Here is a 12,880-nt window from a genome sequence, read left to right as displayed (position 1 = left end):
CCACACGGCCTATATTACAATAACACAGCCTGTACAATGCCCACACGGCCTATAGTACAATAACACAGCCTGTACAATGACCACACAACCTATAGTACAATAACACAGCCTGTACAATGCCCACACGGCCTATAGTACAATAACACAGCCTGTACAATGACCACACAACCTATAGTACAATAACACAGCCTGTACAATGACCACACGGCCTATATCACAATAACACAGCCTGTACAATGACCAGACGATCTATATTACAATAACACAGCCTGTACAATGACCAGGCGATCTATATTACAATAACACAGCCTGTACAACGACCTCACGACTTATTGTGCAATAACACAGCCTGTACAATGACCACAAGGCCTATATTACAATAACACAGCCTGTACAATGACCATACGACCTATAGTACAATAACACGGCCTGTACTTTGACCACACAACCTATAGAGAAACAACTTAACACTGCTTGTTTCACCCGTGTCCCTCATTGCGAAGACAGGCAATAGTAAGTTCAAACACGGCTTGTTTTACCCGTGTCTCTCTTTGTGAATACAGGCAATAAATAGTATGTTCAAACACGGCTTGTTTTACCCGTGTCCCTCATTGCGAAGACAGGCAATAGTATGTTCAAACACGGCTTGTTTCACCCGTGTATCTCATTGTGAAGACAGGCAATAGTATGTTCAAAGAGAAACCACTTAACACGGCTTGTTTCACCTGTGTCCCTCATTGCGAAGACAGGCAATAGTATGTTTAAACACGGCTTGTTTTACCCGTGTCCCTCATTGCGAAGACAGGCAATAGTATGTTCAAAGAGAAACAACTTAATACGGCTTGTTTCACCCGTGTCCCTCATTGCGAAGGCAATAGTATGTTCAAAGAGAAACAACTTAACACGGCTTGTTTCACCCGTGTCCCTCATTGCGAAGGCAATAGTATGTTCAAAGAGAAACAACTTAATACGGCTTGTTTTTCCCGTGTCCCTCATTGGGAAGACAGGCAATAGTATGTTCAAAGAGAAACAACTTAACACGGCTTGTTTTACCCGTGTCCCTCATTGAGAAGACAGGCAATAGTATATTCAAAGAGAAACAACTTAACACGGCTTGTTTCACCCGTGTCCCTCATTGCGAAGACAGGCAATAGTATGTTCAAACACGGCTTGTTTCACCCGTGTATCTCATTGCGAAGACAGGCAATAGTATGTTCAAAGAGAAACAACTTAACACGGCTTGTTTCACCTGTGTATCTCATTGCGAAGACAGGCAATAGTATGTTCAAAGAGAAACAACTTAACACGGCTTGTTTCACCTGTGTATCTCATTGCAAAGGCAATAGTATGTTCAAACACGGCTTGTTTCACCCGTGTATCTCATTGCGAAGACAGGCAATAGTATGTTCAAAGAGAAACAACTTAACACGGCTTGTTTCACCCGTGTCCCTCATTGCGAAGACAGGCAATAGTATGTTCAAAGAGAAACAACTTAACACGGCTTGTTTTACCCGTGTCCCTAATTGCGAAGACAGGCAATAGTATGTTCAAATAGAAACAACTTAACACGGCTTGTTTTACCCGTGTCCCTCATTGAGAAGACAGGCAATAGTATGTTCAAAGAGAAACAACTTAACACGGCTTGTTTCGCACCAACATCACTCAGGATGTACTCTGCAACCTAGACAGCCCTGTCTTATTCAGAGACGTAATTATGTCCTTTCTATCCCTTCAGGTGTCCCAGCTCTGCCTGTAACAAGTGTGGCCTGTAAATCTACTGTCAAGTAGCAACAAGGATACGGCAAATAGAAGTTATTACATGACATGTGCTATACATTAAAACACAGGGGGCGAGAATGTCTGTAGTCCAACTATAATATGGTTGTACTTCAAATACTGTATGAGGTTTTAATGGTGGGACCTGAGAGTAGGTCCATTAGTCTTTCATGAGGTAATATCAGTTTTATTTGTTTGTTTGTTTATTGTTTAACTCAGCTATAAGACTGTAAATCATTGAGTCTGGACAAGACAAGCCAGTGATTGACATCATGAGCATCGATCCACGCAACTGGGATACGATGACATGCATCAACCAAGTCAGCGAGGCTGACGACCCAATTCCATTAGTCGCCTCTTACAACAAACTGTTGTCCAGTTTCATGTACAGGTGGATATCGGGAATTGTTGTTTCCATACAGCACCTTCTCTAGCATCTGCTCTCACAGACATTACCATGTAGTCACAAATCACTTCGGTACATGAACTAACCAACAGTTTATAGGGAATGAAAGGGTCTAGCATCATTACTGGAACATGGTCAGCAGGTGAGTTGGGTTTCAGGTCGTTGTGAACACTACTTGAGTCACATCACAGCCTGTCAGCAGAATGAGTGTAGAAGTCTCCACATGATGGAAGTTGCACTTGTAGTTTAGGAATTTGGTCAAATCCAGTAGTATGTAGTATCATCTTCCCAAGGCAAGGGAGTTATCCGAACTAGGCTGAAATTATGCTCAAGTTATTTGATGAACTTCGCGAGGTAAAGCACATTTTTTTGCAATAAAAATCTTTATTATCGATTATCTTGACTGGGTGCCACCATTTTGTTTGATTTGTTTGTTGTTTAACGCCGCACTCAGCAATATTCCAGCTATTTGATGGTGGTCTGTAAATAATCGAGTCTGGACCAGACATCCAGTGAATGACACCATGAGCATCGATCCACACAAATCGGATACAATGACATGCATCAACCAAGTCAGCGAGTCTGACCACCCGATCCTGTCAGTTGCTTCTTACCACAAGCATAGTCGCCTGTTAAGGCAAGCTTGGGTTGCTGAAGACCTATACTACCCCAGATCTTCACGGGTCCATTTTGTTTGAAGCAAATGCAAGTGATATATATAAGACATGGAATCTGATTGGTCAGTAGGATCGACTTAAAAGAGACATAACTCGTAATAGCCACTGGTGGCGCTATAATCAAGCCCAGATATTCAAGCGAACTTCCTCAAGGGTGGAAACTGGATGTATAATGTCAGTTAACTCCCTTGCCTCAGGAAGATGTGTGTGTTTAGTGCTGATAGGCCACTGATTAAGCAAATCTGCAAGAGCAAGGGCTAGAGAGCTTGCTATACAGTCCCACGCCTGATGAGCCTGGCTGATGAACAACAAAGTCTTTTGGTGTATTTGACATAATTTATCCACTATTTCATTTGTATGATTCAACACAGTTTCAAAACAAACAACCTCTGAACTCTACAAGCAGTGTTTGAAACTAAAGGGGTTTGTGGTCAGATTGGTGTTTGAATATAAGGAGCCCCCTAAATCTTGAATCTTGAAACTTGAATGACAATGTTTAGTTTCAACAACTGTCATGTATACATGTATACACAGGTGTATTGGCAGTAATATACACAAATAAGGAATCACCACTTTTCAAGTGCAAATACTCATTCTCACAATCAATAATTGCATGCAAATACTATCCATTCACCATCATGGGGATGACATAGGTTTTCAGTGTTTGCCTGCTCTGGAGTCATATATACATTTACATTCTTATACAAAAAACATATGGAATGTACAGCTTAAATACAGACTCACTTCTCTGACTACAAGTCAAAATTGCTTAGTTCAAGCCATCAATTATCATTGATTTCTTATGAGTGTAAAGTTTGCCACTTGTGTTTTGAGTTGGTAGAAAACAAACTTCTGTGTCATACAAACAGTTGAAAGCCAACAAGTTTACAAGCCATGTTTGAGCATTCAATAATAACATTTTGAAATGAAACATCTTGATCACAGCAGACAGTGGGAGAGGTGAGAAGGGTTTGGTCATTATTGATATAAAATTTACCCAAAAATATTGCAATGAGGAGCTGTCATTATGTCTCTGATTTAAACATTTGATTCGGCTGTGGGATGCTCTGCCACTGTTGTGTTTTCAAGTAATTTCAGTTGATTAGAAACTTATTGTGGTCACACAAGCAGTTGGCAATACCTGGGCCCTGGGTGTGGGAGCTCTGTTACAGCAAGCTGTGCGATACAGATCAGTATCACATACGACAGTGGGAATATAATGTACATACTTCATACATAATCTCTGGTCCTGGGAGTCTTGTTGGGGTGGTCAATCACCCTGTTCTGTCTTCAGGGAGGGGAGTGTTTACCTTACATTGGTGGGGGAGGGGGAGGGGGAGGAGGGGGTGGGGGTGGGGCAGGTATCGCCCCACCAGCAGAAGGACCAGTGTTGTCCATGCTGACAGCATCAGTGGGCATATCTGCAAAGAATACATACATTGATGAGAGACATGAACTTGATCTTGTTTCCTACACAGAATGATGACCCCGCATGTGAAACATACACGCTATCAAGCATGTGGTATTAGTATTGAACTAGAAGCACATTATAACTTGGTATTTTATAATAAGGCAGCTCATATTCATACCAGAATAGAAACAATGTTCCATGTATGTTAGCATACAGCCCTCCAGTGGTGTTCAGAAGACACAAGCCCTATGTTAGCATAAAGCCCTCCATTGGTGTTCAGAAGACACACGCCCAATGTTAGCATACAGCCCTCCAGTGGTGTTCAGAAGACATAAGCCCTATGTTACCATACAGCCCTCCATTGGTGTTCAGAAGACACAAGCCCTATGTTAGCATACAACCCTTCATTGGTGTTCAGAAGACACACAACCAATGTTAGCATACAGCCCTCCATTGGTGTTCAGAAGACACAAGCCCTATGTTAGCATAAAGCCCTCCATTGGTGTTCAGACGACACACAACCAATGTTAGCATACAGCCCTCCATTGGTGTTCTGAAGACACAAGCCCTATGTTAGCATACGGCCCTCCAGTGGTGTTCAGAAGACACAAGCCCTATGTTAGCATACAACCCTCCAGTGGTGTTCAGAAGACACAAGCCCTATGTTAGCATACAGCTCTCCATTGGCGTTCAGAAGACACAAGCCCTATGTTAGCATACAACCGTCCAGTGGTGTTCAAAAGACACAAGCCCTATGTTAGCATACAACCCTCCAGTGGTGTTCAGAAGACACACAACCAATGTTAGCATACAACCCTCCAGTGGTGTTCAGAAGACACAAGCCCTATGTTAGCATACAGCCCTCCAGTGGTGTTCAGAAGACACAAGCCCTATGTTACCATACAGCCCTCCATTGGTGTTTAGAAGACACAAGCCCTATGGTACCATACAGCCCTCCATTGGTGTTCAGAAGACACACAACCAATGTTAGCATACAGCCCTCCATTGGTGTTCTGAAGACACAAGCATAATGTTAGCATAAAGCCCTCCAGTGGTGTTCAGAAGACACAAGCCCCATATTAGCATACAACCCTCCAGTGATATTCAGAAGACACAAGCCCTATGTTAGCATACAGCCCTCCAGTGGTATTCAGAAGACACAAGCCCTATGTTAGCATAAAGCCCTCCAGTGGTATTCCGAAGACACAAGCCCTATGTTAGCATACAGCCCTCCAGTGGTGTTCAGAAGACACAAGCCCTATGTTAGCATACAACCCTCCAGTGGTGTTCAGAAGACACACAACCAATGTTAGCATACAACCCTCCAGTGGTGTTCAGAAGACACAAGCCCTATGTTAGCATACAGCCCTCCAGTGGTGTTCAGAAGACACACAACCAATGTTAGCATAAAGCCCTCCAGTGGTGTTCAAAAGACACAAGCCCTATGTTAGCATACAGCCCTCCATTGGTGTTTAGAAGACACAACCAATGTTAGCATACAGCCCTCCATTGGTGTTCAGAAGACACACAACCAATGTTAGCATACAGCCCTCCAGTGGTGTTCAGAAGACACAAGCCCTATGTTAGCTAACAGCCCTCCAGTGGTGTTCAGAAGACACAAGCCCTATGTTACCATACAGCCCTCCATTGGTGTTCAGACGACACAAGCCCTATGTTACCATACAGCCCTCCAGTGGTGTTCAGAAGACACAAGCCCTATGTTAGCATACAGCCCTCCAGTGGTGTTCAGAAGACACAAGCCCTATGTTACCATACAGCCCTCCAGTGGTGTTCAGAAGACACAAGCCCTATGTTAGCATACAGCCCTCCAGTGGTGTTCAGAAGACACAAGCCCTATGTTACCATACAGCCCTCCAGTGGTGTTCAGACGACACAAGCCCTATGTTACCATACAGCCCTCCAGTGGTGTTCAGAAGACACAAGCCCTATGTTAGCATACAGCCCTCCAGTGATGTTCAGAAGACACAAGCCCTATGTTAGCATAAAGCCCTCCAGTGATGTTCAGAAGACACAAGCCCTATGTTACCATACAGCCCTCCATTGGTGTTTAGAAGACACAAGCCCTATGTTACCATACAGCCCTCCATTGGTGTTCAGACGACACACAACCAATGTTAGCATACAGCCCTCCATTGGTGTTCCGAAGACACAAGCCCTATGTTAGCATAAAGCCCTCCAGTGGTGTTCAGAAGACACAAGCCCCATATTAGCATACAGCCCTCCAGTGGTATTCAGAAGACACAAGCCCTATGTTAGCATACAGCCCTCCAGTGGTATTCAGAAGACACAAGCCCTATGTTAGCATAAAGCCCTCCATTGGTATTCAGAAGACACAAGCCCTATGTTAGCATACAGCCCTCCATTGGTATTCAGAAGACACAAGCCCTATGTTAGCATACAACCCTCCAGTGGTGTTCAGAAGACACAAGCCCTATGTTAGCATACAGCCCTTCAGTGATGTTCAGAAGACACAAGCCCTATGTTAGCATAAAACCCTCCAGTGGTGTTCCGAAGACACAAGCCCTATGTTAGCATACAGCCCTCCAGTGACGTTCAGAAGACACACAACCAATGTTAGCATACAACCCTCCAGTGGTGTTCAGAAGACACAAGCCCTATGTTAGCATACAACCCTCCAGCGGTGTTCAGAAGACACAAGCCCTATGTTAGCATACAGCCCTTCAGTGATGTTCAGAAGACACAAGCCCTATGTTAGCATAAAACCCTCCAGTGGTGTTCCGAAGACACAAGCCCTATGTTAGCATACAGCCCTCCAGTGATGTTCAGAAGACACAAGCCCTATGTTAGCATAAAGCCCTCCAGTGGTGTTCAGAAGACAGAAGCCCTATGTTAGTATAAAGCCCTCCAGTGATGTTCAGAAGACACAAGCCCTATGTTAACATAAAGCCCTCCAGTGATGTTCAGAAGACACAAGCCCTATGTTAGCATAAAGCCCTCCAGTGATGTTCAGAAGACACAAGCCCTATGTTAGCATAAAGCCCTCCAGTGATGTTCAGAAGACACAAGCCCTATGTTAGCATACATCCCTCCAGTGATGTTCAGAAGACACAAGCCCTATGTTAGCATACAACCCTCCAGTGATGTTCAGAAGACACAAGCCCTATGTTAGCATAAAGCCCTCCAGTGATGTTCAGAAGACACAAGCCCTATGTTAGCATAAAGCCCTCCAGTGATGTTCAGAAGACACAAGCCCTATGTTAGCATACAGCCCTCCAGTGATGTTCAGAAGACACAAGCCCTATGTTAGCATAAAGCCCTCCAGTGGTGTTCAGAAGACACAAGCCCTATGTTAGCATACAACCCTCCAGTGGTGTTCAGAAGACACAAGCCCTATGTTAGCATACAGCCCTCCATTGGTGTTCAGACGACACACAACCAATGTTAGCATACAGCCCTCCAGTGGTGTTCAGAAGACACAAGCCCTATGTTAGCATACAGCCCTCCAGTGGTGTTCAGAAGACACACGCCCAATGTTAGCATACAGCCCTCCATTGGTGTTCAGAAGACACAAGCCCTATGTTAGCATACAACCCTCCAGTGGTGTTCAGAAGACACAATCCCTATGTTAGCATACAGCCCTCCAGTGGTGTTCAGAAGACACAAGCCCTATGTTACCATACAACCCTCCATTGGTGTTCAGAAGACACAAGCCCTATGTTACCATACAGCCCTCCAGTGATGTTCAGAAGACACAAGCCCTATGTTAGCATAAAACCCTCCAGTGGTGTTCCGAAGACACAAGCCCTATGTTAGCATACAGCCCTCCAGTGATGTTCAGAAGACACAAGCCCTATGTTAGCATACAGCCCTCCAGTGATGTTCAGAAGACACAAGCCCTATGTTAGCATACAGCCCTCCAGTGATGTTCAGAAGACACAAGCCCTATGTTAGCATAAAGCCCTCCAGTGGTGTTCAGAAGACACAAGCCCTATGTTAGCATACAACCCTCCAGTGGTGTTCAGAAGACACAAGCCCTATGTTAGCATAAAGCCCTCCAGTGGTGTTCAGAAGACACAAGCCCTATGTTAGCATACAGCGTGTTCAGAAGACACAAGCCCTGTGTTAGCATACAACCCTCCAGTAGTGTTCAGAAGACACAAGCCCTATGTTAGCATAAAACCCTACGGTGGTGTTCAGAAGACACACAACCAATGTTAGCATACAGCCCTCCAGTGGTGTTCAGAAGACACACAACCAATGTTAGCATACAGCCCTCCAGTGGTGTTCAGAAGACACAAGCCCTATGTTAACATACAGCCAACTAAAGCCCTACATTTTTACAGCTAGTGAGTTGTTATGAAAAAACTGCACAGCGAGCAATTGTCAATCACAGACATCTTTCATAGACACAGTCTCACCCCACAAAGCAGAGAGAAAGTCATGAGAGAGTCTCTCACCACAGAGAGTCATGAGAGAGTGTCACACCACAAAGAGAAAGTCATGAGAGAGTCTCACACCACAGAGAGAAAGTCATGAGAGAGTCTCACACCACAGAGAGTCATGAGAGAGTGTCACACCACAAAGAGAAAGTCATGAGAAAGTCTCACACCACAAAGAGAAAGTCATGAGAGAGTCTCTCACCACAGAGAGAAAGTCATGAGAGAGTCTCTCACCACAGAGAGAAAGTCATGAAAGAGTCTCTCACCACAGAGAGAAAGTCATGAGAGAGTCTCTCACCACAGAGAGAAAGTCATGGTTACAGTCATGCAGAGAGAGAGCAACTCTTACCTTCCATCAGTATCATGAAGCTTTTAACAAAATTAAAACATTTATTGAGCTTTGAAAATATATTTGAAACAAGAACCAGTTCACAGTACTGTTAAACATTTAGCATCACAGATGGATCCACTTGTGAGTGCCTCTAATATGTTTACAACAGGCTCTTTTCAAAGAACAAATGAATATATTTTTTGATGAATTATCGATTAAGCATAAAATTATGGTCCATCTTTGTTGAACTTGAATATTTGTTGACCTAAACATGGTGATTATGATGCTTGGTGCATACCTGAAGAGGCAGATGCTGACGTCTGATTGGCTGAACCACTCGCCCCGTCTCCATTGGCTGACGGTGTGTCGGGTCCAGCTAAAGAAGAACGCACATCAATATGTTAGGGCCAGACAGTGCAAAGCAACAAACTATCCCTTCTAGGACAAAGAAGCATGTCCGCTATATGACACAGGAAGTTTCTCATCATGACAGTGGGGTGGAATCGTTTATCCTGCTGCACTGACAATCTGGTTGACATAGAAACATACAACCATGAGGATCTGTAACTCAGTACGTAACTTATTCATTCATATTACACATCGATACATAAATATTACACTAAATATATTTCCAACAAGAAGTAAATGAGTCTTGTAACCACAGCAACAACTCAGACAAGTTGATGTCATGTGACCTACCTTTGTCTTTCTCCGCCTTCTCCTCGGCAGCCGTCAGATCGGCACGGAAAAAGATCCGTGCGCTGCTGAGTGAGTAGTGGAGCAGGTCAAACTCCTGTCAGGGGAAGACACATTTAGGTTCTGTCAGAAGTTGCAATGTCTGTGTTTGGCACACTCGGGTATATTTCAAACATACTATTGCGACCTCCAAATAATCAAGTCTGGACAAGACAAACCAATTATCATATTGTGAGCAACAACCCACCAGGCTGGGCACGATGACACGAAATGAGACAAGTCACCAAGTCTTGTTGCTATGACAGGGTGGAGTTGCTCGAGACTACTGTAACCCAGGACGTCCACAGAGCAGATGATGCTGCAGTAACAAGCCTCAATGTCACAAAGCATCATACCCTGGGCATTGTCTCTATCATAACTTCAGTTACAGATACACCATCCAAACATTCTAGAAATAATAAGAAACAAAACAAAATATTGTCGGGTCTTATTATGTGTATGAGTTAACGAGAAGAAAACACCTCAAGGGTATTTCTCCACATGCACGAGTTAATGAGATGTACACACCTGAAGGGTCTGTCTCTACCTGCACGAGTTAATGAGATGTACACACCTGAAGGGTCTGTCTCTACCTGCACGAGTTAATGAGATGTACACACCTGAAGGGTCTGTCTCTACCTGCACGAGTTAATGAGATTTACACACCTGAAGGGTCTGTCTCTACATACACGAGTTAATGAGATGTACACACCTGAAGGGACTGGTCCAGTCTCTTGACCGTTAGACTCATGGTCTGCTGCAGCTTCTCGTCACCACGGCTGCCTGTCTGCTGCGACACCTGCCTCTGCCAACAACATCAGTCACAAGCGCTCGAATACTGATCAAAGTTCATGACAATAAATTTATGATTGTTGACATAAAATTCAGAACATTAGGATCTACTCACTGCCATTGTAGAGTAAGTGAGTGAGTGAGTGAGTGAGTGAGTGAGTGAGTTGTGTTTAGTGCAGTTTTTAACAGTACTTCAGTCACATCACAGCATCATGTGGAAGGTGCTGACATACCAAGAAACATAATCAGGGCCAACCAGGATTTGAACCCATGATCCGTAACAACACTTAAGGAACCCAAAGCTGCAGAATTGTGGCACCCTAGACGACTGGACCTCCCGAGCCCGTTTCAAGTGGTGTAATCAATAGCAATGTCAGGATCTACAAGCAACAAATACTGAATTATGGCATCCCCAGACGACTGGACCTCCCGAGCCCGTTTCAAGTGGTGTAATCAATAGCAATGTCAGGATCTACAAGCAACAAATACTGAATTGTGGCATCCTACACAACTTGACCTCCCGAGCCCGTTTCAAGTGGTGTAATCAATAGCAATGTCAGGATCTACAAGCAACAAATACTGAATTGTGGCATCCTACACGACTGGACCTCCTGAGCCCGTTTCAACAGAATTGTGGCATCCTAGACGACTTGACCTATGGACCGATCCCATGTTGTAATAAAGAACTTGAAATGTAACACCTTGTACTTCATGATGTGACATTAACTAAGTAACCTGTGAACAGTTTCTCTCAAAGTGACAACATGAGAACAACAGCGTGCCCACTGACCTTCTCCGTGAGGTGTTTATCTCTGACGGACTGGAACCAGTGGAGGGAGTCAAACTCATGATACTGGTCCAACAGCTTCAGGATATAGGCAACACCTGTACCAACACATCAGGGAGGGAAGAGTTACTTCCCTTGGGGACCATGAAGAAACTATGAAATTACGAGTGAAATAAGGCACAGGCTCTTATAGACAGTAATGACATTGTATGGTTAATTTGTACCTATGTCATGTTCAGACAATGTCAGGAAAAGGAGGAGGGAATGTTAATTACACTACACACAGTCTGTAATATGCCAGTCAGGTGACATGTAAATAATCAGGGTTGGACACAGTCTGTAATATGCCGGTCTGGTGACATGTAAATAATCAGGGTTGGACACAGTCTGTAATATGCCGGTCTGGTGACATGTAAATAATCAGGGTTGAACACAGTCTGTAATATGCCGGTCTGGTGACACGTAAATAATCAGGGTTGGACACAGTCTGTAATATGCCAGTCAGGTAACATGTAAACAATCAGGGTTGGACACAGTCTGTAATATGCCGGTCTGGTGACATGTAAATAATCAGGGTTGGACACAGTCTGTAATATGCCGGTCAGGTGACATGTAAATAATCAGGGTTGGACACAGTCTGTAATATGCCAGTCAGGTGACATGTAAATAATCAGGGTTGGACACAGTCTGTAATATGCCGGTCTGGTGACACGTAAATAATCAGGGTTGGACACAGTCTGTAATATGCCGGTCAGGTGACATGTAAATAATCAGGGTTGGACACAGTCTGTAATATGCCGGTCAGGTGACATGTAAATAATCAGGGTTGGACACAGTCTGTAATATGCCGGTCAGGTGACATGTAAATAATCAGGGTTGGACACAGTCTGCAATATGCCGGTCAGGTGACATGTAAATAATCAGGGTTGGACACAGTCTGTAATATGCCGGTCAGGTGACATGTAAATAATCAGGGTTGGACACAGTCTGTAATATGCGGTTCTGGTGACATGTAAATAATCAGGGTTGGACACAGTCTGTAATATGCCGGTCAGGTGACATGTAAATAATCAGGGTTGAACAGTCTGTAATATGCTGGTCAGGTGACATGTAAATAATCAGGGTTGGACACAGTCTGTAATATGCCGGTCAGGTGACATGTAAATAATCAGGGTTGAACAGTCTGTAATATGCCGGTCAGGTGACATGTAAATAATCAGGGTTGGACACAGTCTGTAATATGCCGGTCAGGTGACATGTAAATAATCAGGGTTGGACACAGTCTGCAATATGCCGGTCAGGTGACATGTAAATAATCAGGGTTGGACACAGTCTGTAATATGAGGTTCTGGTGACACGTAAATAATCAGGGTTGGACACAGTCTGTTATATGCCGGTCAGGTGACATGTAAATAATCAGGGTTGGACACAGTCTGTAATATGCCGGTCAGGTGACATGTAAATAATCAGGGTTGGACACAGTCTGTAATATGCTGGTCAGGTGACATGTAAATAATCAGGGTTGGACACAGTCTGTAATATGC

The 12,880-nt window shown here is 44.0% G+C and overlaps 1 protein-coding gene across 5 annotated transcripts in view; it reads right to left on the bottom strand.

Annotated features, from left to right (window-relative positions):
* Window positions 1-3,181: 3,181 nt before the first annotated feature.
* LOC124128477 (WASH complex subunit 4-like) overlaps window positions 3,182-12,880 on the bottom strand; it is a 158,583-nt gene continuing 148,884 nt past the window's right edge. For 2 of the 5 annotated variants that reach the window (XM_048397149.1, XM_048397150.1), the window contains 5 exons: window positions 11,340-11,434; window positions 10,470-10,562; window positions 9,722-9,815; window positions 9,321-9,398; window positions 3,182-4,280 (listed from right to left, as the gene is read on the bottom strand). In XM_048397149.1, coding sequence (XP_048253106.1) covers window positions 4,171-4,280; window positions 9,321-9,398; window positions 9,722-9,815; window positions 10,470-10,562; window positions 11,340-11,434 — 470 coding nt within the window. In that variant the 3' untranslated portion in view covers window positions 3,182-4,170. Of the gene's footprint in view, window positions 4,281-4,566; window positions 9,061-9,320; window positions 9,399-9,721; window positions 9,816-10,469; window positions 10,563-11,339; window positions 11,435-12,880 lie in introns of those variants that run through there. The other 3 variants (XM_048397152.1, XR_007221664.1, XM_048397151.1) reach the window with 3 other exon arrangements.

This window comes from Haliotis rufescens, unplaced genomic scaffold (assembly GCF_023055435.1).
Source record: "Haliotis rufescens isolate VD_foot unplaced genomic scaffold, xgHalRufe1.0.p SCAF_16, whole genome shotgun sequence".
NCBI classification, from domain to species: Eukaryota; Metazoa; Mollusca; class Gastropoda; order Lepetellida; family Haliotidae; genus Haliotis; species Haliotis rufescens.
This window is presented reverse-complemented; position numbering and strand designations above follow the sequence as displayed.